Genomic DNA, 25,824 nt, shown 5'->3' with positions numbered 1-25,824 from the left:
TCTTAAAGCTCAAAGTATGGCATTAAACAGTCAAACATATAAGATGACATTGCCAAAAATATTTTAGATCTGGAAGCACTAAATATTTTAGCCTAGTGTAGGTTATCGATCACAGCAAGAACAAATGTGCCTCAATAAAGGTGCCTGTCCATTCAAAATAATGCATATGGTCTTGTGTTTGTGTGGAGTTTGCATGTTCACCCCGTGCCTGTGTGGGTTTAACTAAGAATTTCTCCCACATCTGAAAAACATGCATGGTAGCACTCTAAGTTGCCAGTGGGTGTCAGTGCAAGTGCGAATGGATGTGTGCCCTACGATTGGCTGGCAACCAGTTCAGGGTGTCCCCCGCCAACTGCGCGATAACTGCTGGGTTAGGTTCCAGTACGCCCACGACCCCCATGGGGAAAAGCGGTACAGAAAATGCATGGATGAAACACTTCCGTTTTTGTATTGATGCAAATGTAATGTCCTGTGAAAGTCGTGTGTTTTAAGCTGTTTGAAATGCACTAGTTGGGTGTGCAGCGTGTTTTATTTTAGACTGTTATTCTTCGTGTCAACAGACAGTGGTGTTCTTGTGTCCCTTGAAAGACTCTACATAATTTAATTATTAATAAGGTCATTATCATTATGTATTTATTATCACCAGTCAGCCATTTTCTATAACACTTTTCAGCAGAGAGACAAAACCACCACCTAACTAAAAAAACACACTTACTATTTCTCTGATAATCAGCTGGGTAAAGCTCCATTTCTGAGCCTTGTCATTAGCAGTAGTTTAAGTATTAATTGTCCTCTCAGTTTTGTTCTTTTCATTATCTGCAAATTGTTGCCATGCAGTGCTTATTAATTGGCTCACTTGGATTGAGAACTCAATGTTTGCTCTGTGGCTGTTACCTGCTGGTGCTGGCGATCAACTTATGTAATATAACCAGGTGGATGAAAACACAAACGTATCGATAGCTTAATTGTTAAATGGGTTCAGTATACATGAATCATGAAGGATTTATATGACTGGGAGATTTACATTGATCAGCAGAATCAAATGCGGTTTGAAAACAACAAAATTCTGCTTTAATATGTATGACACTTTTTGTTGCTCTTTTGCATTTATCAACTAAATTTAAACTCTAGGAATATGTACCTGTAAAATAACCTTTTACCAGTCATCCAGTCAGTATTCTTGCCACCCAATAATAAAAAGAAGTGGTCTCAGGAAATATTGTTATAATAACACACATTACCAAGAGGATTTCTGGTTAGATAATCCTGACAATCAGATGTGCCTTTTAAAGCACCAGCGCTGCCCACATGGTGACTCACTTGTTCAGAAAATTCCACCCACCTGTGGACTGGGACGTAAACTCTCCCAGTCTAATGATGTGATGAAGATGTGATGTTATTAAAAGACAGGATGGTGTTGAGTGGAGAATATTGAATGGAGCCTATTTCATGGGCTGATAGACGCATGACACCTCGCATAAATTGGAGCAAGCGTTGGATGACGTTACAAACAGGGAAAAAAAAGTTCTTCCTCTTTTCTCTCAGGTTAGTAAACCAACTCGGGTTGGTTAAACAGTTCTATATTATTAATATTTTTGATCTTGTAGTTCTGTTGATTGTAAGCCATGGTTGGGTAGACCAACAAAGATTTCAGCCAAACTGTAATGAAGATTGTTACGGATGTAAACAGAAAACCAAAAGCAACGTCAGCTCAAATGGTCTTTAAAAAAAGAAGTGGTGTAACTGATTAGACTGGAATTAGTGATCTACAATGGCACAGGGGATTTCGTCAAAATTGATATCAAGATAAATGCATGTTCTTGGGAAAACTTGGAAGACAGTAAGAGATACTTAGACTTTACAAACATGGCAATGATCCAACATGTACAGCAAGGCCGGGTCAACTCTTCAGTGGCAACAACAGAAAAAAAGTGAAGGTTCTACAGTGTCACATTCTCCTGACCTCAATTTCATTGATACACTGAGGATCTCAAATGTGCGGTTACCTGTGGCACCTGTGGCTAAAGCCAAACTGTGTCTTTTTTTTTTTTTTTTACTTTCTGAACCTCAAATTCTGGAATTCCTTCCTTCACTGCAGCCATCTTTCCAAGTCGAGTGATCATCTCACACAGTCTGGAGATTTCCTACTCCATAGTAACAACAAAATTGGAAGTGAGAGCCTTCCCCGCTGTGCTTGAGAGCCTTTAGCGACATAACCTGGAAATTTTTAGCATCTCAGTGTGATGCCACTGAAAGTGGTGGGTGCATGCAAGCAGTGAAAGGAGGTTGATGTGAGAGAGGAGTACTAAGTGGAACCCAGGCTGGCAGACAGCAGGGAAGATTGTTGACCAGACATTGGCAATTACTCACCAAGCGTGTGGCTATATTTGTGCGATTTACTTTCGTGGAGTGTAAAATATGTTGTGGCTATCATGACATCATGGGAAAACAACACATGTTCGCTCATGATGGACTCATTTTCCTGTGTTGCAGCCAAGTAAACACAATATGGACTTCAGTATGGCACAAGCATCATAAAACGGAGGAACTTGCTATGCAAATTAAAATATGGGATAACATCTTGAGCCGTCTGCTCATAATGCTCATTCATTGGACACATCATTAGGTACACTTGCTTGTCCTCATTAAGCCCCCTTACAAATGTAGCTAGTTGAAGCTGACATTGGCAAGAATTGGCTTTGGAATACTAAATTAGAAAAACTATTTATGAATATATTTTAGAATATAAAAGAAAATGCTGAAAGGGCTGCACAGATTTATAAACAAATTATTTTCTCAGCCACGTATGTATGAATTACTGCTTTTAGCCCCGGGAGATAACAATCCTGGTGCCGTCCCTGTTTTACGCGCTTCTGACCCCTTGCGCATCATTCTGCCCTTTCTTCGCACGATTGCTAAGTCAAACAAAATGAAATTTATCTTTAAAAAAAAAACGAAAAACAGGGCGAGTTACATAACATTTTACCTTGCACAGACAGCCTTTGACATACAATTGAGTTTGTCTTTGTACTAAATTGTGAATCCCAATATGAACGATTGTTAATCTGTGCCCTGTGACTGACTGGGTGTCGGCTGGGATAAATGTATGAATGAGTTTTCTATTGGACTTTATTGGTTTTAGCGAGTGTACTTAATGTTGTGGTTACGACTGCTTCAGGTTGACGACCTTTTTTTGGTCGTCGCTTAAATTGTGAAGGAATTCGTGTTTTTAAAGTTTAAGTGCTTTGACCGCACGTCGCGAAAGGTTTAACTGGTGAATAGGCAAACGTCAATGGGCTTCATGAGTGACTCTCCATTAAAAGTCTGTACAGTCTTTTGCTTTTATGTAATTCCCGTCTACAACGCGTTGTTTAGAAGTCTCAACTAACCGGCTCGCTCCACGCGAGACACGTAACATGGGATTCCACGTGCGGAGGTTGGCTTGTTTATATAAAATGATTGGCAGGTCCTTCGGGCAATCAGCTCAGCTCTTTGTAAACTCGTCACGTTTTCCACAGATATCTACGATTTCTGACCAATCGCACAACGGTAAAGGCGGGGAGAGAATTGAGGTCGCGCTACGAGTTCGCTGATTGGCTGGTGTATCTAAACCGGAGGAAACTGGGGGAGGACTTACCGACTACTGTGTCAGCCTGTCTGAATGCCGTCTCCCATTGACGAACACTGAGCTTTACGTGGGTCTTGTTTTTGCCTTTCGGCTTTATTTTTACATGTCGTCTGACACGTCCAGAAAGAGGAATTTTTTTTCGATCAAGCAGGTGAGTTTTTGCTTAAATTCCTCCTTGTAGATGTAGTCAGAGCGTAAAAAGAAGTTGCATAACTAAGTCCAATCTGCGCATGCGCGGCCACTCTGTTTGCTCTACATTTTTACTATTTTTAAGGCAGAAATAACATTTGATTGTTTTGTCAATACCTATAAAGGAAGATTATGTCCATTTGCGCGACATGGGCCCTTTGGGGGCACGCGAATGCTGTTTTTGTGTCTGTTTGTGGACTGTATCGTCACTTTTACATAACTGTGTCAGTGTACCGTGCTGTGGATTGCAGGTCAACGTGTGTGTGGATTGTGAATAGCAGGTCACTGTGGGTGAGGGGGAGGAAGGGAGGATTTTTGCCCCTTTCAAGCGTTTTTATCGTATATTTTCTGACCTTTAAAGTACAAGCACATGGTAGTCAGTCAATATGATGTCTTGTTACCAACGTGGAAGCCGGTTAATAGGCATAGTCAGATTCATGGAAGTAAAAATGTATTTGAAATGTAAAAATTGCAACATTCTGTTACGTTTGGGGATAACCGATTGAAGTGAGGCAATTCTACAGCCGCATAATAGAAAAGTGGAAGGAATTATTAAGATACGGCTATTTTTTTACTCATTATTTTAAGGCCTTGAGGCCTTACAGAAATCTTATAGTTTAAGACTTAAACCTTCCCTTCCACAATGAACTGTGAAAGTCAGGTCGGCTTTTACAAAGCTTTTTTTTCTCATTAATTATAAATCTATGATTGTTTTCTTTGAGCTACAGTGTTTCCCTAGTTTTAATTTTTTAACTTCTGAGTACACAGTTTTCATTTGTCTAAAATTCAGGAAGTCACAGAGGATTATTTCAAAACATTGGAATATAAATCAATCTTATTCTTGGAATTATGTAACTATTTATGTCTTGTTTACGTTGTGTCTGTATAGAATGAAATCAAACAAGAAATCAAGTTCCAATTATATTCCCTCCGTGTTTGGGACTTTTGTTATGTTACTCTTATAATTTCTGTTAGTTATGAGTTCGATGAAGTGCCACGCCTGGATGAAGTGGAAAACATTTGGTTTTATGAAACAAGGCTATGGTAGCTGGATCCAAATCCATGTGACTGGAGCAGCCGTTGTATAATGCTGCGATAGCTGGGCTAGTATGACTGGTTCAGCCCCTGAATAATGATGCAGTGCTTAAAGCAATACTGTGCTTGACTTTAGTTTCATTATGTCATTCTGAGAGTTGGGCGTCTGCGAGCATGTTTCTAAGGGACATTGAAGCTTTTTCCTTGGCATTTTATTTATTTGCCATTGCTTGTGTGTGGAATGAGTCTGTGGTAAGTTTATTTTTTCCAGGTTCTTGTGTGTCATTTTCTCTTGCCAAGGAAAGCAAGGGTATGCTTCATTATATGCTGATGGTTTTATTTTTACTTTCTTCTGATGGAAATCTAGTTTTTTGAAGTTTTCCTTGATGAATTGGCAATTCAGTGGCATTAGAAACTGTTTACTATTTGTTAGAGAAGGTGTGGGTTATTCTATAGTGTCGTGCATGTTTGGATGGATTTTTGTGGTGAAGAATGCTCTTTAAGAAATGTACCGTATCATACAATATACATACGTTATTTATTTATTTTGAATGTGAGAGCAAAGGAGATGTTTGCTGTAAATCCATTGATTGGCTAATATGACTTTAACATGTTGACACTCCTTGTTCTCTCCTGACTGGTTATTGGCTGCAGCCAATAGGAGGTCTCCTCTGAACTTCAGACCATGTGAAAAGCAGCAGGATGTGTGGCTGCTTGGACTTTTTTGTGTGTTTTAAGAGAAATACCTGAATTTCTGTTTTTGTTTTTTTTGCACAGAGGTGCTTATGTAAAGAGTAGAATGATCAAATTGCCCAAAACCGTTTACATAAGTATTGTAGCTGCAGCTTGCTTGGATTTTTTCCACAGTGCTTGTTGCAGGGTGGATTAAACAAACATACTGTAAGTACCTCTTCAAGAATCTTCTGCATTGTATTTGTATTATCTCTTCATGACATAAGTTGACTTGTGAAGAAACATGTCTGACATTAACTTTGTTAGTACAGTATTAGGGAATGGTTGCTATCAGACACACAGAAGGCACATCAACTGTATCGTATTGCGCCTCCTAGCAAATTCTGCTGCGCATCTCTGCGTTACATAAGGTGAAATCATGGATAATTGACCACGTTTGTGTAGAATTACTATCCAAGGCATTATTAACATACCATTATGTGCTCTCTGAGAGCTGTTGTACTTGAGTTTTCCAGTAGATGACCTAATATTGAAAAACAATGCTGCAATCAAGAAAGCAAATCTGCATCCAAATGTGTTCTGTGGTGGCTATCCTTTAGAGAGTACAAGAATGATGATTGCAAATATGTATTATGACTGCTACTGTATTTGAAATATTCGTTTGACTGTAGAGATATTTCATAGTTGTATACTGTTCTTTCAATTGAAATGCTTCACCCTTTTATTTTTGATGATTGAACTTTGGAGGAATGGGTAGTCTGTGAAGGTGTGTGCATGCGCAGGTGGAGTGTTGGTTTATTTTGGAAGACAGTGCCCTGTCATTTTGCATCCAATGCCAAACAATCTGATCTGATCACAGTCCTGACCACTGAACTTTTGATGTACAGCTTCTCCGAACAGGCTCAGATTATTTGTTGTCTGCGCATGAAAATCTCATTGCAATATAATAATGCATATTATTTTCTTTTATTGTAGAGCGAATGCTTCCTGGTGAGGGATCAACTACGCTTACACCCCACTACAATACCGTTTGTGGTGCTGCCATGAGGAAGACAACCTAGAGTCCCATCTCCTGTCCATTGGCCCATTCCATGTCAGAGAGCAGTGACTCTCAGCATTACCTCTATTCAACCCTGGACGGGCGGGAACGATCCCGCGAAAGGGTCGGCCTTCAAGTGGAGGAAGGAGAACTTTCTTCGTGCTCCGCCATCAGCCAACTTCACCGTATGGCCAGCAGTTACAGCGAGGGTTGTGGCAGGAGGGATGGGGGTGACATGGAGCCAGAGTTGGGCTTGGCTTCAGAGGGCAGTGACAGCAGCCAAGAGCACCCTGCCTCGCCTGGTTCTCCCCACGATGAAAGGAAGCGGACACGCTTACACGAAGATGTAGAGATGGCCGGCTCAAGTGGGAGTGGGACCGAGTCCCATGGCAACGAATCGCATGGAAATGAGTCTCACGGCAATGAATCTGTGGGCAGCTCAAATGGAAACGGGAAAGATTCCGCTCTCCACGAGTCATCGGGAAGCAACAAGAGGTGAGAGCACCCTAACGCACTCAATCGTGTATGAATATTCCGCCGTTATGTGGAAGCGGACCATCTAGGTCATGGAAGTATGGATCATTAAATCTAATAGAGGGACCATTTTCTCCTGTATGAGTCATGGCTGCAACGCTGTCTTGCTTTCTTTCGACTCAAATTGATAGTGACACCAAAGTTTTATTCACAAGCACCTTAATTCTTAAAACTAATGTACTGCCTTCTGAACTATCCCTATGAAGCCACCCGTGACCCAATTTAAAGTAACAGACAACATTTTTGATCATTAGTCTGATCACTTTGGTCCGTGTAAGCGCAATGCAAAATTTTTGGAATGTCTAAACTCAAATCCTGGACAGGTTTTCATGGACTAATTGGGTTCCTTGGGAGCCCTCGAAGAGCCATTGCGACCCTAAGCACCTTGGTAACTTTTTAACATGGAAAGTTCAACTAATTGAATGTCAGGCATTTCTCGTGCATGCGCTTTGTTGTCGTAATTCACATGGAAAATACAATACATCTTTTCTAATGCGATTAATTTGTGGTAGTCCAAGAAACATCCACAGCGTGTTTTGCACCGCATTGAAGACTCTGTAATGGGATCGTAATTAGCTTGATCGACGTAATTTACCGAGAAGTTTGTCCATAAAAAATCATAGTGGTCTTCCATGCATAATGAATGGCCTTCTTCACCTTCACGTTGTTGGTCCGACACATTCTAGTACGTTCCTGGATCACTTGATGTGTTGCGTCACTTTTTTTTTTTTGGGCCCTTTCGCTGCTCTTTTGCTCTTAACATTGTCCATACCATGTTGTTTATTGTACAGCTCAAACTCTCACAGCCCCTCGCCACCAAGCAGCTCCAATGCCTTCAGTCTGGTGAGCTCCGAGCAGGACAATCCATCTACTAGTGGTTGCAGGTTAGTATGAACCTTACACATGTTTGGCTCCTTAATTCATCACGTTGACTCACCTCAGTGCCAGTCTCTCCCATCATCATTCCTCCGCCAATTTATACCCCCCGCTCGAGAGTATGCCAGCCTCGGTGAGACATTTTCTCTGATGCACATGTATGTGTCTCGTGTACGCTCTGCAGCAGCGAACAGTCGGCTAAAGCGAAGACACAGAAGGAGCTCTTCAAGACCCTTAAGGAACTGAAGATGCATTTGCCCATGGAGAAGAGGAACAAGGGCAAATCCACCACTGTCAACACACTCAAATATGCTCTACGGTGTGTCAAGCAGGTGAAAGGTAAGATTTCCAACTTGTGTCAGTCCGCAACAAGAACATACCATCAATGTTGTATATGTTTGTTGGGCAAATGCTGTCATGGATCAGCGTCTTCAATTACAGCTTTACAGATGTGGTGTTTTTTCGTTTACAGCCAACGAGGAGTATTACCAGATGCTGATGATCAACGACAGCCAACCACCTGGTTTTGAAGTGTCGTCTTACACCATTGAGGAGATCAACAGCATCACTTCTGAATACACCCTCAGAAACACTGTAAGTTCTTTTGTCACTGACATACATTTATTCATTGCCGCTCAATGGTTGCCTCTTTCTACTGTACAAAATTGTCATGACCACATTTTTTTTTCAATCTGGTTTGTTTCTTGCAGGACATATTTGCTGTGGCTGTCTCACTAATCACAGGGAAAATAGTTTACATCTCCGATCAAGCGGCAACCATCTTAAACTGCAAGCGTGAGGTGTTCCATAATGCCAAGTTTGTGGAATTCTTGACTCCTCAGGACGTGAGCGTGTTCTACAGCTTCACGACTCCTTACCGCTTGCCCTCGTGGAGCATGTGCACTGGAGCAGGTAACAGGAATCTCGAAACTGGTGGGATGTGTTGCATTCAAACACGCTAAATGGAGGTTGGATTCCCACCAGCTGCACCAGGCACGTGGGAAACCCACATGAAACCTAAATTTCACCACCTGCACACATAGACTCATCCGTTTCCTTCACATGAGCCACCCACTGACACATGCCTGTACACACATCGCACATATTTTATTAGCATGATCAATACCACACAAACCAATTTATGCAGACACCTGCCACACTGTTTTTATTATACTCTTTAATATACACTGCCCTCCATAATTATTGGTACCCCTCGTCAAGATGTATTCTGTAACTTTTCATGAGTTCTTTTATCCCCTTTTTAAGTAAATCCAACCTTTTAATTCAAATGCATTTATTCAGTGGCTAAGAAAAACCTACACTGAGGAAAGGTTTTTTTTTTTTTTTTTACATCAATCATGTGCCACAATTATTAGCAGCCCTGATGTTAATAATTAGTACATATCCCTTTTTCTAACAAAACAACACTTAATTTACTCCTATGTTTCAAATGAAGGAGAATACAGAGAAGAAGGTTTTTCGACCATTTCTCTTTGCACAACCGCTTGAAATCATCCAGCAACCTGGAGAAGAGGTTGAGGTCTAGGGACCGAGATAACCATTCAAGAAGCTTATTTGTGTATCTGGTGAATCATAACTACAATTTTCCAGAAGAGAGTATGCTTCAGCAATAAAAAACAAAATTATCATAAGGCTTTTAACTAGGGGTGCCAATATTATGGAGTGTATGCTGGCCCCTGCTGTTTTCAAATATCTTTAAACAAAAAATCATACTTAACACCTTCAGTACAGCAGGTATATTTGTTATCTTAATAAAATGTTGGTTTGGGGATGTTTTTGAGTAGAACTACACTGACGTTTTGATCTCATCCAACTGCAACGGATGGGTGATTCTGGTCATGCGCACTGTTGAGTATATAGTCATCCTGTTTCTCCACCCTCCTCCCTGTGTTTTTTTCAGAGTCTTCTCCCACGGAGTGCATGCAGGAGAAATCCTTCTTTTGCCGCATCAGGTGAGTGAGAGCGCACGGCAGATTCTGATTCATAGATTTCTGCTCTAACAATCCCTGAGTAAGACAAGTCGCACCAAGCCGGAGCAAAGAGAGTGTGTGGGGTAGTGCTGTGAGCTTCTAATATTCAGCCCCTTTTATTTTGCACTTTCTTCCCTACTGGGCTTAACACAGCTATTCTTGGGTTTACCCGCCTTAGTTTGGGCTGCTTGGTCTTTTTTTCCCCACCACAGAAAAGTACTGCTCCTAGGTCACCCACTTGAAGCCGCATTAAAGGCTTAACTTGAGGTCACCAACCAATTTTTTTGAAACTATTTGAGGGCTACATGTATGATTTATACGCACTTCTTAAATTTGTTCAAAATACCCGTTTAATAGTAAAATGGTTATCAAGATAGAAAATTCATAAATATCAATACGCAACACTTCTCTAAATCTTTGCAAGTGTTTTTAAATGATGGCTTCTACAACATTCTTAGGAAATTACTAGTTGGTGAGCAACTGCACCATGTTGCTGACCCGTACTTTAAACTATCAATAATAAGACACAACACATCAAAATGACCAAGTGCAAGTCTGCTTGTGATATAAATGAAACAAAACTAATTGAACTATTCATCTATGTGTTTCAGTGGCGGGAAGGAACACTATGGGGACATGCAGTACTACCCATTCCGCATGACTCCTTACCTAATGAAAGTTCAAGATGCGGAATTGTCTGAGGAACAGTTCTGCTGCCTCCTGCTGGCAGAAAGGGTGCACTCCGGTTATGAAGGTGAGACCACGAATGATATGTGAGAAGCATGATTCACTTCCTGCTTTAGAAATATAAATTTAAATTTAAAATGTACTTCTTTTCCATCCTTGATTTAAATTGGTTAGATTTCAGCAAAAGGCTAATGCAGACTTTCTTTTCTCTGTTCTCTGTTACTAGCACCCAGAATCCCTCCTGACAAGCGCATTTTCACCACCACACACACCCCCAACTGTGTTTTTCAGGATGTGGATGAAAGGCGAGTAAAAGAATGCCTTTTGAACTTAATGAACAAAGTTATGTTGATGCATGTGGGAAATATTTTCTAATATTCTCATATTCTCCATCAGGGCGGTTCCGCTGTTGGGTTACCTCCCCCAGGACTTGATCGGGACACCTGTACTGCTCAATCTCCACCCGAGTGACAGGCCTATCATGCTGGCCGTGCATCGCAAGAGTAAGGCTAGATTTCTTTCTGGGTTTTTGATATGCGCCATCTGGCTATACTAATTACTACTTGTGAATTACTTGCATGACCATGTCATCTCATAAACACTTTGCCTTCTACCAACAGTTCTAAAGTATGCTGGCCAGCCTTTTGACCACTCCTCGATCCGCTTCTGCGCAAGAAATGGCGAATACATTACAATCGACACCAGCTGGTCCAGCTTTGTCAACCCCTGGAGCCGCAAAGTTTCATTTGTCATCGGCAGGCACAAAGTCCGCATGTAAGTCTTTTACTCGCACACTTTAAAAGTTATGTTACCTCTTTTGATGGTGAATTTAGATTTTGATCATTTATACAGGAGTTGTCCATATTCAAGTTGTTTTACTGGTGCGGTTGATGTTATTTTCAGGGGTCCTGTGAATGAAGATGTTTTTGCAGCCCTGGCTTTCAATGAAGGGAAGATGATGGACTCAGACATCCAAGAAATTAGTGAGCAGATCCACAGGCTTCTCCTACAAGTATGTATACACATTATAGTTTATTTAAACACACCTTATCACAAGCTTTTGCCAGCTTCTGTAATGGCTTCTCTACCCTTAGCCGGTTCACAACATGGGATCCAGTGGTTATGGTAGCCACGGCAGCAACGGTTCGCACGAACAACAGGTGAGCAATGGCTCATCCAGTGAAAGCAATGGCAACGGGAACACAGCTGAGGAGACAAGCAAGGCCAAGCCCACCAGGACATTTCAGGAGATTTGTAAGGGAGTTCACATGCTCAAGAACCAAGACTCCCAGGTGTGCCTGCGCTCCCCTCCGCCTTCACCAGCTCCATACCCATCCAAACCCGAAAAGAAGAACTCTGATGGTAAGCTCAATTCTTCAATTATCGAAAGTGTTCATTTTAAGGTGTCACTGTTTTCTATAGAAGTGGTCAAAAGCAAATTAAAATGTTGTTACAGGATGCTTTTCTACTGTGAAAAATCCTAGCATACTGTCTTGAGACAGGTTACCTACAGAAATTGAGGGAGAGAGTGACAGCTCGTTTGTTTTCTTTTGTACGCATGAGTTGTGCTAAACCTCTTGACGTGCCTGCTGTGTATCTTTCTGACACAAGTTTCTGTTTCTCTTCCTACAATGGCAGTGTCTCAAAAGAGTCCAGTGGTGCGTCTGAAGGATTCTGCACCAAAAGATGGTAATGCAGCGAGCATGGATGAATTCACCTTCAAAGACCAGACCGTCTGCTCCTACCAGCAGATTAGCTGCCTTGACAGTGTTATCCGGTAAGTGTTTGTGAGTGTGTGCCTGTCTGTGTTTGTGTAGTATTCCTTCTCAAGATATATAATCTACTGTACCTTTATTTCAGGTACCTGGAGAGCTGTAACATCCCCATTACTGTAAAGAGGAAATACCAGTTTTCTTCAAATACTACCTCATCCAACTCAGATGATGACAAAAAGTGTACGGAGGACAATGTGCAGGCTCCTGGTGGTTCCAACACAGGTATGGGCTGATCATTCAGATACGTCCACACACCCACGTAGACACATAGTAGGGGTGGAAGGGTTTACAAAATTCACAGTTTGGTTCGTATCTCAGTTTTGCCGTCACGGTTTCTGGTTCTTGTATGGTTAGGTAATAACTAAAATGTGTTCACAACATTATTATTATTTACTACCATCGTTAATGTGTCTTTTAGATTATTTCCTGTCACTTGAGAAATTCCCCTCTACATTTCTCGTGAATGACTTTTATTGGATTTATCCATCCATCCATCCATTTTCTGAACCGCTTAGTCCCCACGGGGGTCGTGGGTGCGCTGGAGCCTATCCCAGCCGTCAACGGGCAGTAGGCGGGGGACACCCTGAACCGGTTGCCAGCCAATCGCAGGGCACACAGAGACAAACAACCATTTGCACTCGCACTCACACCTAGGGACAATTTGGAGTGCTCAATTGGCCTACCAAGTATGTTTTTGGGATGTGGGAGGAAACCGGAGTGCCCGGAGAAAACCCATGCGGGCCGGGGGAGAACATGCAAACTCCACACAGATACGTCCACACACCCACGTAGACACATAGTACATAGCCGGAGGTGGAATCGAACCCGCACCCTCCTAACTGTGAGGCGGACGTGCTACCCGGCGCGCCGCCGAGCCGCCTTTATTGGATTTAGTTATCAGAAAATGGATGGTTGCATGGATGATGAGATTTGTGAGACTCAGAGCGAACAATGGGTGACTCTGTTCTTTAGATGCTTTGATGCTTGAGGGCCAGCCTGGATTGTCAAACATGAAAGCGCTGAAGAAGTCCGAAGCCGCAGTGGTTGGAGCACCAATGGGACCCCTTCCCTTACCCAGCAAGGCCGAAAGTGTTGTGTCAATCACATCTCAGTGTAGCTATAGCAGCACCATTGTGCATGTGGGAGACAAGAAGCCACAGCCAGAGTCTGGTAAGTGTATATTCGCAGTTAAATATTACAATTCCCTCAGAAACAGAAGAGAAAAGAAAGCTATGAGATGAGGACTTGAAACACTGGCTAATACGAAACAATATGTTGTAATGCCATGCAAAAAAACAAGAGAGTGTAAGAGCAGCATAGGGTTTTAGATGGGAGCAATCCTAATGACTGACGTTTATGAATGTGCTGTTTTGGCAGAAATAATTGAGGACGTGGCTGAGAGCCCTGCCCCTCCTGCTCCGCCCGTTAGTGTTGTATCTCCGCTGAGCCAGGAGAAAGAGGCCTATAAGCGCCTGGGACTGACCAAGCAGGTGCTGGCAGCACACACGCAGAAAGAAGAGCAGGCCTTCCTCACTCGTTGCCGAGAACTCTGTAAAGCCAGGACGTTCCAGAAGGACTATTCCACCCATCTGCACAGGCAGAAAGGGCCAGTCAACCCTGAAGGTAAGCAATATTTTCAGAATGACAGCATGAAATGACTTTATATGGATTGTCACTAACTAAGTTCACTCCCTCTAACTTGGGGCGTTTTACTTGATATGAGCAGAGGCGGTCCTGGCTACTTTTGCGGCCTGGGTGAACCATGCATCGCGGCGCCCCCGCACCCCCTCCCGGAAACAATTTTTTTTGCCAACACCATCCGGTCCCTCAAACAACCTTAACTTAACATTGATCACGTCACGTATGCGTGCATCAGGTAATGCGGCCATAACATAGTGCGTGCACTGTCCATTTTTTTTATTTTTTGTGTGTCAATTTTTCACATAACCTAATAGATTACATGTGGATCGGTATTATTATTTTTATGAATGCAATGCAATTTACAATTTATTCAGAAGCAGTTGTGTGGCCTTGGAATGCCTCACCCTTTTCCTCTCCGGCCTCTGCTGTCCCCCGCCGCCCTCTTTTTTTATCTTGAGAGCGCTCGTGCACCCCCACGTAGATTGCGCCCTGGGCGGTCACCCATATTGCCCATAGCACAAACCGGCCCTGGATATGAGCACTGAAGTTGAATTCAAGTATGGCCTATTTCCATAGCTACTTACTAGTCTTGAACCACATGAAAGAGACAATCTCACCTGCCCTTTGGTTTGGCTGTCTCGACTTTTGGTGCCAAAACTAGTTTTACAAATACTTTCAGCGGAAACAGAATAGAATGAGGAGTTGGTTTTTTGCTTTGTTGAAACAAAATGTTCCACTCCTGTGAAACGTTTGGCATACATGGTCACTAATATTAATTCTAGTTTGTCATAGTCTTTTGAGCTAGTTGTCAGTTGAGCTAGTATTTTGTGTGTTTGTGTCCTTGATGTGTTGAATGACCTTCTTAGTGAAATGCGGATATTGTGAAGTACAACCTTCTGACCTTGTAATTGGTCACTTCAGAACCATCGGGACTACGAGGTGCTGCCAAACAGGGCACCACTCGGCCAGAGACTACTGCCAAAAAGGGGAACCGTAACAGAAAGTCCAAGAAGCCACGCATGAAGCATCCCGAGTCGTCAGACAGCGCCGTCTCGAACCGCAAACCCCGCCCCCCTCTTCAGGGCCTCAACCAAACGTCATGGTCCCCATCTGAAGCATCATTGTCAGCTTTCAATGTGTCCTACCCAGCCATGGTGCCCGCGTACCAGCTCTATCCACCGGCACCTGCGGCTCCAGCACAGGTCCCCCCTCCCGACCCCTCCCTTTCTACAGGCTTTGTTGAGGGCCAGAACAACCAAGTTCCTCCCCCTGCCACGCCTTTCCCCGCACCCATTGTTGCGCCAGTGGTGGCTTATGTGCTACCAAATTACCTGTTCCCTCAAATGGGACCTTTGGGCCAAATGGGGCCTGCTCCCAGACCAGCGTTTTTCCTGGAGCAGGCTCAGACGCAACCTCAGTTCAATGGCCAGCAGCCCTTTCAGACCCCGCAGCCAGCGTACACCATGCAAACACAACCTCCCTTCACCAGCCAACAGATTTTCCCCGTGCCGACTGCCTTTCCAGCCCAGCAGCCATTCCAGGCTCGGCCAACCACCTATCCTGCCCAGCAGCCCTTCACTGCCCAACCTACTTTCTCAGTCCAGACTCCATTTGTAGCTCAAGCCCCATATCCACCTCAGCCCTTCCCATATAGCCTAAGCACCCAAGCCCCTAAAGCCTCAGGTCTGGAGCCCAGAGAGGGGGCGGCTTCTCGCTCTTCTACTCCGGCTTCTGGAGCACGCGAGCGCACCACTTCACCGACGCTCTTCGAGTCACGGTGCAGCTCGCCCCTGCAGCTCAATTTACTGAGCATGGAAGAGGGCCAACGCTCCGTAGAACGGCAGGACAGTGCAGTGGCCTCTGTTGGACTTCAAGGCACCAGTCCAGCGGCATGTTCTGCTGTAGCAGGACCCGCGGGGGAAAAGAATGCGACCGCCTCAGCCAAGGCTGAAAATCTTCAGCAGGTGAGAGGTCTTTTTTTTTGTTGGCATTGAACTGAAATGTTGACTCAAGTCATAATCTTCTATAGATCTAGCTATCAATAAAACAACCGCATGGAAAGCCACTTAGCAATATATTCACTATCTTTGGTATTCAGCTTAAGGTCCGTTTACCAGTAGGCCCTTTATCCTCTCTAGTACAAGAGTAGGTAGTAGAATGACTACAAGGTTATTATACTTAAACTAAATGAACAAAATAATAAACATTAGAGATGAAAAAACATTATATTAATGAAAATGTTTTCTGTTGACAAAATGATACAAAACGAGCCAATCATAGCCAAAATGTCATTCCTTTTCATCTTTATTGATTTCATACATAAGAATTTTAAATTTTTTTTAAGTGTAAATGTATTTATTTTGATTCAGCTGGTTTTATGACAGTTTTTTGGGGAAATGTGTCGAATGTCACTCATCACACCTTGTAATGTTACTGTAGGTAGCATGGTCCACTTTTTTTGCTTAATGTATGAACAAATGCAAGCTGCTGACTCTCGACCCCCTGAAACTAAAAAAAAAAAAAAACTTCAATCAATCAAACATAGATAATAGTTACTTTTATTGCAAATGAATGATTGCACAAATGGCAGCTTTTCCAACTTTTGTCGGGGGGTTTTCGTGTTAGGTGACGATGCAGGTTAATTCTCCAGAAGATGGCGCACATAGTGACGGTCACTCGTCATCCTGTGACCTACTGGATATCCTTCTCCAAGAGCAGGAGGACTCTCACTCCGGCACCGGTTCAGCAACATCTGGCTCCATGGGCTCAGGATCAGGATCTGGATCGGGCTCAGGTTCAGGCTCTGGTTGCAATGGCTGCGGTACATCAGCAAGTGGAGCCTCAGGCAGCAGAACAGGTTTGTCCATCGTTGCTAATCCAAGCTAACAGAAAGCTGCTTTGAAGCCCCATTTGACTTGACTTAGATTTGTTTCTCCAAACCGCTATGTAGGGAGCAGCAACACAAGCAAATACTTTGGCAGTATTGATTCTTTGGAACACGACCCAAAGACTAAAACCAAAGTCAAGGCGAGAGGAGAAGGAGATTCTGGCGATGGCCAGTCACAAGTCAAGGCGTCGGCCAAGGGCGAGGGCGAGCATTTCATCAAATACGTTCTCCAGGAGCCTCTTTGGCTGCTGATGGCCAATGCTGATGACAAGGTCATGATGACATATCAAATGCCATGCAGGTGAGTCAACAATTCAGAGCAATTGTGGTGATTTGTAATTGTAAATGCACACTGAGTGAGGCTTATTATCCCTCAGAAGCTTATTAGCAGAACATTACAATGTTGCATGACGTGTTCCATAGGGACATTCAGAAGATCCTGCGGGAAGACAAGGAACGGCTCAGACAGATGCAGAAGAGCCAGCCCCACTTTTCCTCAGACCAGCGGCGAGAGCTGCTGGAGGAACACCCGTGGATGCGAAGAGGGGGTCTACCTGCAGCTATCAATGTGAAGGTCCGCAGTGAATTCCTTAAAAGATTTGAGACGCAAATGTTTTTATACGACTGTTAATCTGTGTGTGTTGGCCAGTCAAAGCATGCCAACCAACTAAAACCTTTAACGTGACTGTGTGTGTGTGTGTGCGTTCAGGAGTGTCTGTACTGCAAAGATGCTGCAGAGGACCACATCGAGGAGAACCTCCCTGAAATGGACATGGGGGAGATGGGCGAGGAGCTGAGACAAGAATGCGAGAATGCTCAGAGCCAAACGGAGGAGTCGCAGCCCAAACTGGACCCTGGCTCATGAAGCGTTCGAGGGAGAGGAGACACACTTGACCAGCCATGGACCCTTAACACACGAACACTCAGACACACAACATTGTAAATGTGACACGCAACAACCGTGTGCCTGGTCGTCCTCAACAAGACTCTTAAACACAGATGAACTGAAGCTGTGATGATTGTGTGAATGCCGCGAACGTGTTTGTGTGTTGACTCTGAGAAAGTGAGATCACGCAGCAGTCTGTTAACACAGAGCCTTTATGCTGTACAGCTGTCTCAACACAGTCTCAGATATGAAATGTACACTTTTCCATTTTATTTAATTCCCCGTTTTCCTGGGAGACAACATGAGCATTTAATAATGTGTAGTTCAACTTTATGAAAGTAACTTAAAATGGAAGAAGACATGATTGTCACATTTGTTCCCCATGACAAATATTGGAACTGATGTGCTGTTGTCAGCAGGGACCTCTTGCTTTTTTTTTTTTTTTTTAATATATACCACCTAGTTTTTGGACCATCACATAGCACTTCTGTAGTCAGGCAAACCGACTGACGAGTGTCACACTCACTCATCAGCCACGGGACGGGACACACGCAGTCTGACTGTAAATTGCCTCAGCAGTGACAATCAGATGCACACCACAAGACGTGCATTTAACTTATTTATTTGTAGTTGTTATAAACCAGACCAGGGTTTCTTATGCTACTGCCAAATTACTTCAAGATTGTATTAACAGTTGACTACTGTGTATGTTACATGTTAGTCATCTACAGGACCTTAAATATCACTTTAGTCGGAGATTTAATCTAAACTGGAGTATGAATCCTGCACACAAGAGGAAATGTGCACCATTATTTATTCCCCCCAAACCCCAAAGAGTATGAAATCCATACGAATTGAAGAGTACTTAACTTAGCAGAGACGTGCATTTCTCGATGGTTTCCAGCACTGTATTCAATCCTCGTGTATTCTGTGAATACAGAATAATAGAGGAAATCAGGGGACCATAGCAAAGAAATATGTATCCAATATTTCTGCCAAAACAACCCTTGCTATTTTGTATAAAGTCAGGATGCTCGGTGCCCCGGAACCAGCTCAGGTCCTTCAACAAACTTGGGTTCGGTTTCGGAATGTAGCACAGGCTGGACCAAGGACATCCCACTCAGTAGTTTTTGTGGTTGTCTTTTTCTTTTGTTCTTTTCATTCAATTTTAAATGGGTTTCTGTGGTCCTGTTTTGTCCACTTAATTTCATTTGCAGAAAAACTTTTAAATGCAAGTGTAGCTGGAGATGGGCATAGTCCCCTGTCATGTTACTACTGTGAACAGTGAAGAACTGCCCCTAAATGCGCAATTGGACTGTGTGCGATGATTCCCTTGCGTATGGGCTCCACGCCTCGGTGCATGGAGAGGAAAGAAACCTCATCTCAGTACAGTGATAAGGATGACCCAGCGGTCTTAGATACGTTCCGCATTGAGAATGGAAATGTGGTTCATACATCAGGAATAGGAAATGGAAAATGTTTTTACGCCTTACTGTTTTCCCACAAAGAGGGAAGTCAATTAATTCCACACTGATGAGACTGGTGCGTGAATGGGAGGAAACAGCCTGACCTGTAAATGCATAAATATATACATAAGCAGGACTGGCACATGAAAATGTGTCGCGTACAATGTTTTGTTGCCACTGTATGAGTCTGGTTAGATTCAATTATAGTGCAGTTTTGTGCATTTTTGTTTGTAGGAATTTGTGTTTGAAAGTTTGACATAATGTTCAAATAAAATTACAAGAACTATTTAAACTGTTGAAAGACTGCATCATATGATACTTATTACACAGATAATTATCAATATTTCTCGTAAATAAGCAACAACTAGTTCAAAAATACAAAGCAGAAGTGGCCCGAAACTGATTGGAAGTCGCACGTCTGTGTTTTGAACTTGGGGCCCAAATTGAAAATGATTGATTTCCAGATTTGTGATCACTTCCTAGTTGGACTTTTTGTGAATTTCTTACTTAATGCCTCAAAGAAATGGTTTGCTTGAAAGGGCAAAGAGACTACATGACCAACGTCACAAAATCGACAAAACTAATTGCGCACTAAACAAAGAAAACATGTCTGGTATCAGCAAATAGATTTAGGTTCTCTGCAGCCACTAATTTATATATGTCTTTACACATACGGTAATGTTCAGAATAAAATATAAAAATAAAAATTGTAGTGCTATGTGACTAAAAAAATTCCAAGTTTTGAGTAGGTATATTTTTTATAGTTACTAGGCAGAATTACACATGCCTAGTTTGATGATCATGTGACACTTTAGGGGACAAAATGGATTTTGAGATAACAATAGTTATACATTAATATATTGACGTTTGATGAAATCCTCCAAAATCAGCACTTTTCAGGGAGCCCCCAACACCAGTGAGATATCAAAATAATTAAGAAATTCAAAAACAAATTAACAATGCGTGCATGCTCACAATGATGTGACTTCAACCTCAGTCTGCAACTGCACGCTCACTGGCCTCTGTGAGTCAATGTGTCACGCCCGTCCATGCCAGAGCACGCTCGGCCGGCAACTTCCCTCAGCCACACCCCTTCATTGCCGTAATGTCTGTCACCTGCTTCCTCTTGTTACCTTATGTATTTAAGCCCTGCCCGTGTTTTTCTCCCTGTCGGTGTCTACTGTCATCTTCCGTCCCTGTCGTCGGGTTCCCCCGGTCTTGTCTGAAGGCTCACGGTCAGAATTTTATCTGTGTCTAAGTGGACTTCTGTCTGTCTGTTTGCTGTCTGTGAGTCTCTATCCCGTCTGTGTCTTCGGTTCCCCACCTACCTCCCTTCCAACTCCTTTCCCTTCAATAAACCCCGGTTCAAGCTGCATTTGGTCTCCCTGGTTCCAATCATTCCTGACAGAATGAAAGCAAAAAAAGATTCTTATTAATGCAGTAGCATGCTTTTAAACACACATGGAGTGCTCAGCCTTCTGCTCCAAGTGATTGTTCTCTCACAGTCAAAGACAGTTGAGGGTGGCTGCCGGGCTCCCCAGGGGATCCCTTTCAGTGCCATATGCCGCCGAGTGCCCGTTAAATCTTTCTCGGGCCAACTGCTGCATTAAGTAAGATGACCTTTGAACCAAAACTCAGCTGATGCATGAAGACGCTTAAGTCCTGCCTCGTGTGTGATGGAGACAGAGAAGATGGCATTGGTGGAGGAAAATGATCAACTTTGGGTTCAACTAGGTTCTAGCTTCATATGGAGAAATTCAAATTGTGTAAATTGAAATGAGATCATCATATGCCTGTTCTAATTTTGTTGGCTCAGTGTGTGTGTGTGTGTGTGTGTGTGTGTGTGCGTGCATATGTGCGTGTGTGTGTTGTGCCTTTGAAGAATCTGAGCCAGCTTGTATTCTTTCCAAGTTCTTTTCAGCTCTGCAAGGTTTTGACGCTTCCCTGTCAAATGGTCAGTGGCACCTTTGATCACGGCTACTCCTTGAGAGTGTTTCCTGTCACTTTCACACCCCTCTCCAACACTCAGCCTTGCTAATTACTTGTCTTAAATACTTTCAAGATCATCTGACAGCAACTATTCTATTCAAATATTCATTTATCCAATTTGGGCCGTGTGAAATGGACTAACATTTGCTTTTACTGAGACTGTTTTTCACTATTGCTTGTTTCTGTCAGGAAGGAAGACGATGGCTGTCAGTATATTTTGATGGTGGGTCCATTCAACCCTGACAGGATTTAACAGCTTTTTGTCAATGAGCTCATGTGAAAAGAAGTGCGACTCGACGGGGAGGATGTGCTAATGGGAACGCACACACACATTCACCAGCTACAACATCTAACGAAAACCAATGCAAAAGTTGTTTTGTTGAAGAGTTTTTGCATTGTTGAACGATGTATTTTTATACATTTAATGAAGAATGTTCTTGTTGTCAAATAGCTCACAATAAACAGTGGATTCAAGTTCAAGATTGGATTAAGGACTTCACAATACACGATGAAGCCGTGCTGGGCTTCATATGGAATGAAATTCAGTTTCTTTTCGTTTTTGACACACCCTGTCTGTGTACCATGCGTGACGTTCTAACTGCATGCGGGTCAAGGACACAAAACCTTCAACAAAACATGTTTTGAAACAGCTTGTTATGACTGTGTGCATGTCTGTGCAATCAGGAACTAAAAACATTTGCCATGCAAAGTTCAATGTGAAGCAATTATTAAGGATTAAAATAGCTCTTGAATAATTAAATGCCCTTGTGCAGTGTTCAAACAATGGCAAGAATGTTATAAGCAATTACAAAAATTTCTGTACTTGAGTAGATTTTTCACATATATGTACTTTATTTACATTTCGGACCACTTTTACACCACTACATTCCAATTTATTTATTACATGACAAAATAAAATCAGACTAAATTGTTTGCTGATGTAATGCCAGCATTGCAGAACACAAAGAAAAAGAAAACATCTGACGCTGATTGTTCTGTTGATTGGAATTGGAAATAAATGTGCTCAAATTAATTACTGGTGTCAGTAATAAATCCACTTTAATATCAACAAAAGAAAATCAGCTTGGATAATTTGTGGCATGTTTTTTCGAAATACCGGCCCCTCTCCTTGTTTTACTCTTCTAAAGTTGGACAAGCTATCAACATGATGTCTCTGCTGTGTATGCTTCCTATTCCCACATTAATTTTCAGTCTGGAGGCAGAAGGATAGGCAGGATGCCTTTGAAGGTTTATATCCAATAATAAACAGACACGAGGAACTACATGCAAAACAAGCTAATTGCTATATTTGTGGCTATTTTTAGTGAACGCTATTAAATCCAAATTCTAAGTTGGCAACATTGAGTTCAACTCGTGATGATTCTGATGTGACTCCCACTGCCTTTTAAAAAACAATCTCATCACAGCTCGTCACTCACAAAAAAAATTCTACACAAAACTCTTCACATTGAGTCACATAAGTAGCTCAAGCATTTCCATCCAAGTATTTTATTAAGCAAATACAGAGATCTATACTTTATAGCAAGACAACAATTCTAAAGGAGTTTACAGGACAGATAAACTACAAATCTTTATGAAATACATTAGAAATATTTATATTAATCAGAGGCACTGCCAAACTTACATTTTCTAAAAGAGCTTGCTTCTCTCCTTACAAATGCTATATACAGTACATGAAAGTTATTCACATAAAAAAGGGCTCAATTCCTCATTTGTCCTTAGTGGCAGAACGATAAGTGAATATTGTGAGGAAGAGTGTCACTGTTAGGCCACATGCCTTTGAGGAAACGACGTCCATTATAACCATTATACTGGTCAACGCGTTGACATTTTTTTTAATCAGACATGTCAACTTTTCTAGATTTTTTTTGGCATTGATTCAGAATCTGCCCTTGACTTTTCTCTAGCACAAAAGGTTTTCACAAAACAATAATAATAATATGTGCTATAGTATATATTTATTAATATTTATGAATTAATGGTTAGGTTCTTTTCGGAAGCGTCAGAGCGATAGATTACAACAAATGGTAAAATCCATATCGTACAAGGTTTTATAGGTCAAACTTAAAGACAAATAATACAAATATCTGCCAAACCTGATGTGCTAGGGGTAAAAATGAGATGTTTTTGAAATCAGGGTAAAAAATATGTTTAGGGACACAAAGCTATTTCTGATTAAAATTTGCTGTTGATCAGTGTTATTGATATTTTTTCCTCGTTGGGGTCAGCATGGGTGAAGACAACCTGAACCGGTGGCCAGGGCTCAAATAGACAACCTTTTACAATCTAATTTGCATCCGTGGACAATATGGAGTCTTCATTTAACATGGCATACATGTTTTTGGAATGTAAGTCGGACTAAAAAGGAAAAACATGCGAACACCACACGGGTAGCTCAAAGCTGAGCTTGGGGTCCACAACCTCAGCATTGGGAAGCAGATGCGCTACCCACTACTTCATTGTGCTGCCTAAAGGAAAAGCCACTCTTCTGAAATAACCAAGCCATAAAATCCAATGGACAATTGCAGATGTTTTCAGTTGGCATGTGCAAAGAGACAGAAAACAAACAAACATGAACCATCCTAAGGATCCACAGTGTCATTGTGAAGGTGAGTTGTGGAGAGCATTTGTAAATCCATGGCAGTGGCAACTGTACAAGAGTGTGTTCATTTGTAATTAGTAAGTGTTTGTTTTGGGGTGGAATTTTTCCTCAAGGGCGCCCATAGATCCACGCAGCCCATGGAAACTGGCGGGCTCCTACCAGGGTCTCCACATGGACCTGGAGTAGGTCACGGTGGGCGTGCTCAGAGCTTCCCTGTTTTCCAAAGCCTCCGCAGTGCTCTGGTTGTGCTCGCTGTCGGTGTCGTCCAGATCGGAGCATGAGTCCTCGCCGGATGTACCGGAGGACGACCCGCTGGACACGCTCCTTCCCCCGGGGGAGGCCAGCGTCGAACAAAGCGGGTCTCCGCCTCCGCGCCACGTGCCGTCTGCGTTCCCGGATGTGTCAGCAATTAGATCCATCAGCACGTCCTGGAGGTGATCTTCGTTGAGGGGCATGCACTCCAGAAGGTGGTTGAGCAGCTCAGCGGCCACTGTCGTGTCGATGCCGGGACAGGTGGACACGAACATGTGGACCTCGTGCATGCACTGGATGTAGCCGGCTGCGAAGCGCTCGCTTGCTTCGTGGCTCAGCGTGTCCGCTTCTGTTGGCGCAAGCAGATTAGGAAAAACTCAACTGTGATGGAAATGTGACATTATTTTTTTGTAAATAAATATTACATGACATTGGATATTTTTATGAGCTCTCAAATCTCAGATGATGGAAATCACTGAACTCATCCAGCCCATGCAGCAATCACGGACATTGATTCATTTCAGAGCCTGCATATCAAGGAGCCACACCAATGAATTTAATTTCAGCCTCCAGAATTTCAATGATGATTGCTTATCTCCTCTTATATTTGAATGACATGGAAGAGGTCCAAACCTTTGGCTCTGCTCTTCAGGACGTCCTCCACCTTTTTCACCGTCATCTCAAGCACCTCCGCGTTCTCCATCTTGGAGTGCAACTGTTGATAGGGGGATTGGAAATTGAAATTAACAGTAAATTCTGAATGTCATTTGAATAAGATGAAGCGCGCGTGCATGTGCGTACTCACGTCTGCATCTGCTAACAAGGTCCTCAGCTCCTGCAGACTCTCGTTGATGCGAGCTCGCCTTTGCTTCTCCACCAGAGGCTTCCTTGTCTGCAACACATTACATTTCCACATGATTATTCCCACTGCGCTTTGCAGCCCAGCGCGACATATTCTCCTATGTCCTCTCGCCTACCTTCCTGTCCACCTTCTGGATGCCATAGTAGCACTCCTCCTCTTGCACGCCAATATCGGTCTTGCTGTGCCGAGCAGAAGGAGCCATGTTGCGCAGTCGAGCTTTCAGTCCTCTCCTGTTTATTGTGCAATACAAGTGAGACGTGGTGCAGTCGCCGGCTGACTGTTGTTAGTTTTTATAGGGGCTTATTTACATGTGAATAGGGGCCGAGCTGCTCCTGCTGGGGGACAACAGAGCGCACACGGCAGCAGCCAATAGGCAAGCAGCTCTTTGTCTCTGGTCAGCAACGCAAGAGCTGGACAGACTTTAATGAGAGAGTTTTTCTGTGTCAAGGCAGCGACTACTTCATTTTTCCCCATCTGTATGCAAAACTTAAGAGTAAAGGCCACAGAACGTGCGATACTGCTCACATTTATTTATTTATTTATTTATTTATTTATTTATTTATTTATTTATTTATTTATTTATTTATTTATTTATTTATTTATTGCTTAAATGGCAGATGGCTAGCTATTTCCTCCAAGCGAAGCCTATTTTATAATATGATGTGCAAAAAATTTAATTAATTTACTTTAATATGACAGTCTTAATACCGTACTCTTGTCCCACCAGTGTGTTTGGCGCACAATATTAAATAATGCATATATACTTTTTTT

General features: G+C 42.6%; 2 protein-coding genes and 1 long non-coding RNA gene across 5 annotated transcripts; 2 read left to right on the top strand and 1 right to left on the bottom strand.

Annotated features, from left to right (window-relative positions):
- Positions 1 to 3,625: 3,625 nt before the first annotated feature.
- LOC148395191 (period circadian protein homolog 2-like) lies at positions 3,626 to 19,619 on the top strand. Of its 3 annotated transcripts, none has more exons than XM_088380549.1 (23): positions 3,626 to 3,779; positions 6,521 to 7,079; positions 7,910 to 8,002; positions 8,179 to 8,333; positions 8,467 to 8,588; positions 8,705 to 8,906; positions 9,916 to 9,967; positions 10,597 to 10,739; positions 10,899 to 10,977; positions 11,069 to 11,175; positions 11,293 to 11,446; positions 11,576 to 11,684; positions 11,767 to 12,034; positions 12,311 to 12,449; positions 12,533 to 12,669; positions 13,420 to 13,617; positions 13,825 to 14,070; positions 14,174 to 14,323; positions 15,010 to 16,052; positions 16,807 to 16,945; positions 17,039 to 17,276; positions 17,399 to 17,549; positions 17,685 to 19,619. In XM_088380549.1, the coding sequence occupies exons 2-23, from the start codon at positions 6,637 to 6,639 to the stop codon at positions 17,838 to 17,840; spliced, it is 4,524 nt and encodes a 1,507-aa protein (XP_088236675.1). In that variant the 5' UTR covers positions 3,626 to 3,779; positions 6,521 to 6,636; the 3' UTR covers positions 17,841 to 19,619. The 3 variants fall into 3 exon arrangements, with proteins under 3 accessions (XP_088236675.1, XP_088236674.1, XP_088236676.1); XM_088380548.1 differs by having other exon boundaries at positions 16,714 to 16,945; XM_088380550.1 differs by lacking the exon at positions 14,174 to 14,323 and having other exon boundaries at positions 16,714 to 16,945.
- An 815-nt stretch (positions 19,620 to 20,434) lies between these two features.
- On the top strand, positions 20,435 to 22,349 carry LOC148395190 (uncharacterized). Its single transcript, XR_015859387.1, has 2 exons — positions 20,435 to 20,562; positions 21,506 to 22,349. It is a non-coding gene; the product is annotated as an uncharacterized LOC148395190 (long non-coding RNA).
- On the bottom strand, positions 22,145 to 25,408 carry her13 (hairy-related 13). Its single transcript, XM_088380551.1, has 4 exons — positions 25,169 to 25,408; positions 24,997 to 25,083; positions 24,825 to 24,906; positions 22,145 to 24,540 (listed from the first exon to the last, which is right to left on the bottom strand). Exons 1-4 carry the CDS (start codon positions 25,253 to 25,255, stop codon positions 24,095 to 24,097), a joined length of 702 nt encoding a protein of 233 aa, XP_088236677.1. The 5' UTR covers positions 25,256 to 25,408; the 3' UTR covers positions 22,145 to 24,094.
- Positions 25,409 to 25,824: the final 416 nt, after the last annotated feature.

The sequence above is a fragment of the Syngnathus floridae genome, chromosome 7, assembly GCF_059516105.1.
Source record: "Syngnathus floridae isolate MCC-2025c chromosome 7, RoL_Sflo_1.0, whole genome shotgun sequence".
Taxonomy (NCBI): domain Eukaryota; kingdom Metazoa; phylum Chordata; class Actinopteri; order Syngnathiformes; family Syngnathidae; genus Syngnathus; species Syngnathus floridae.
This window is presented reverse-complemented; position numbering and strand designations above follow the sequence as displayed.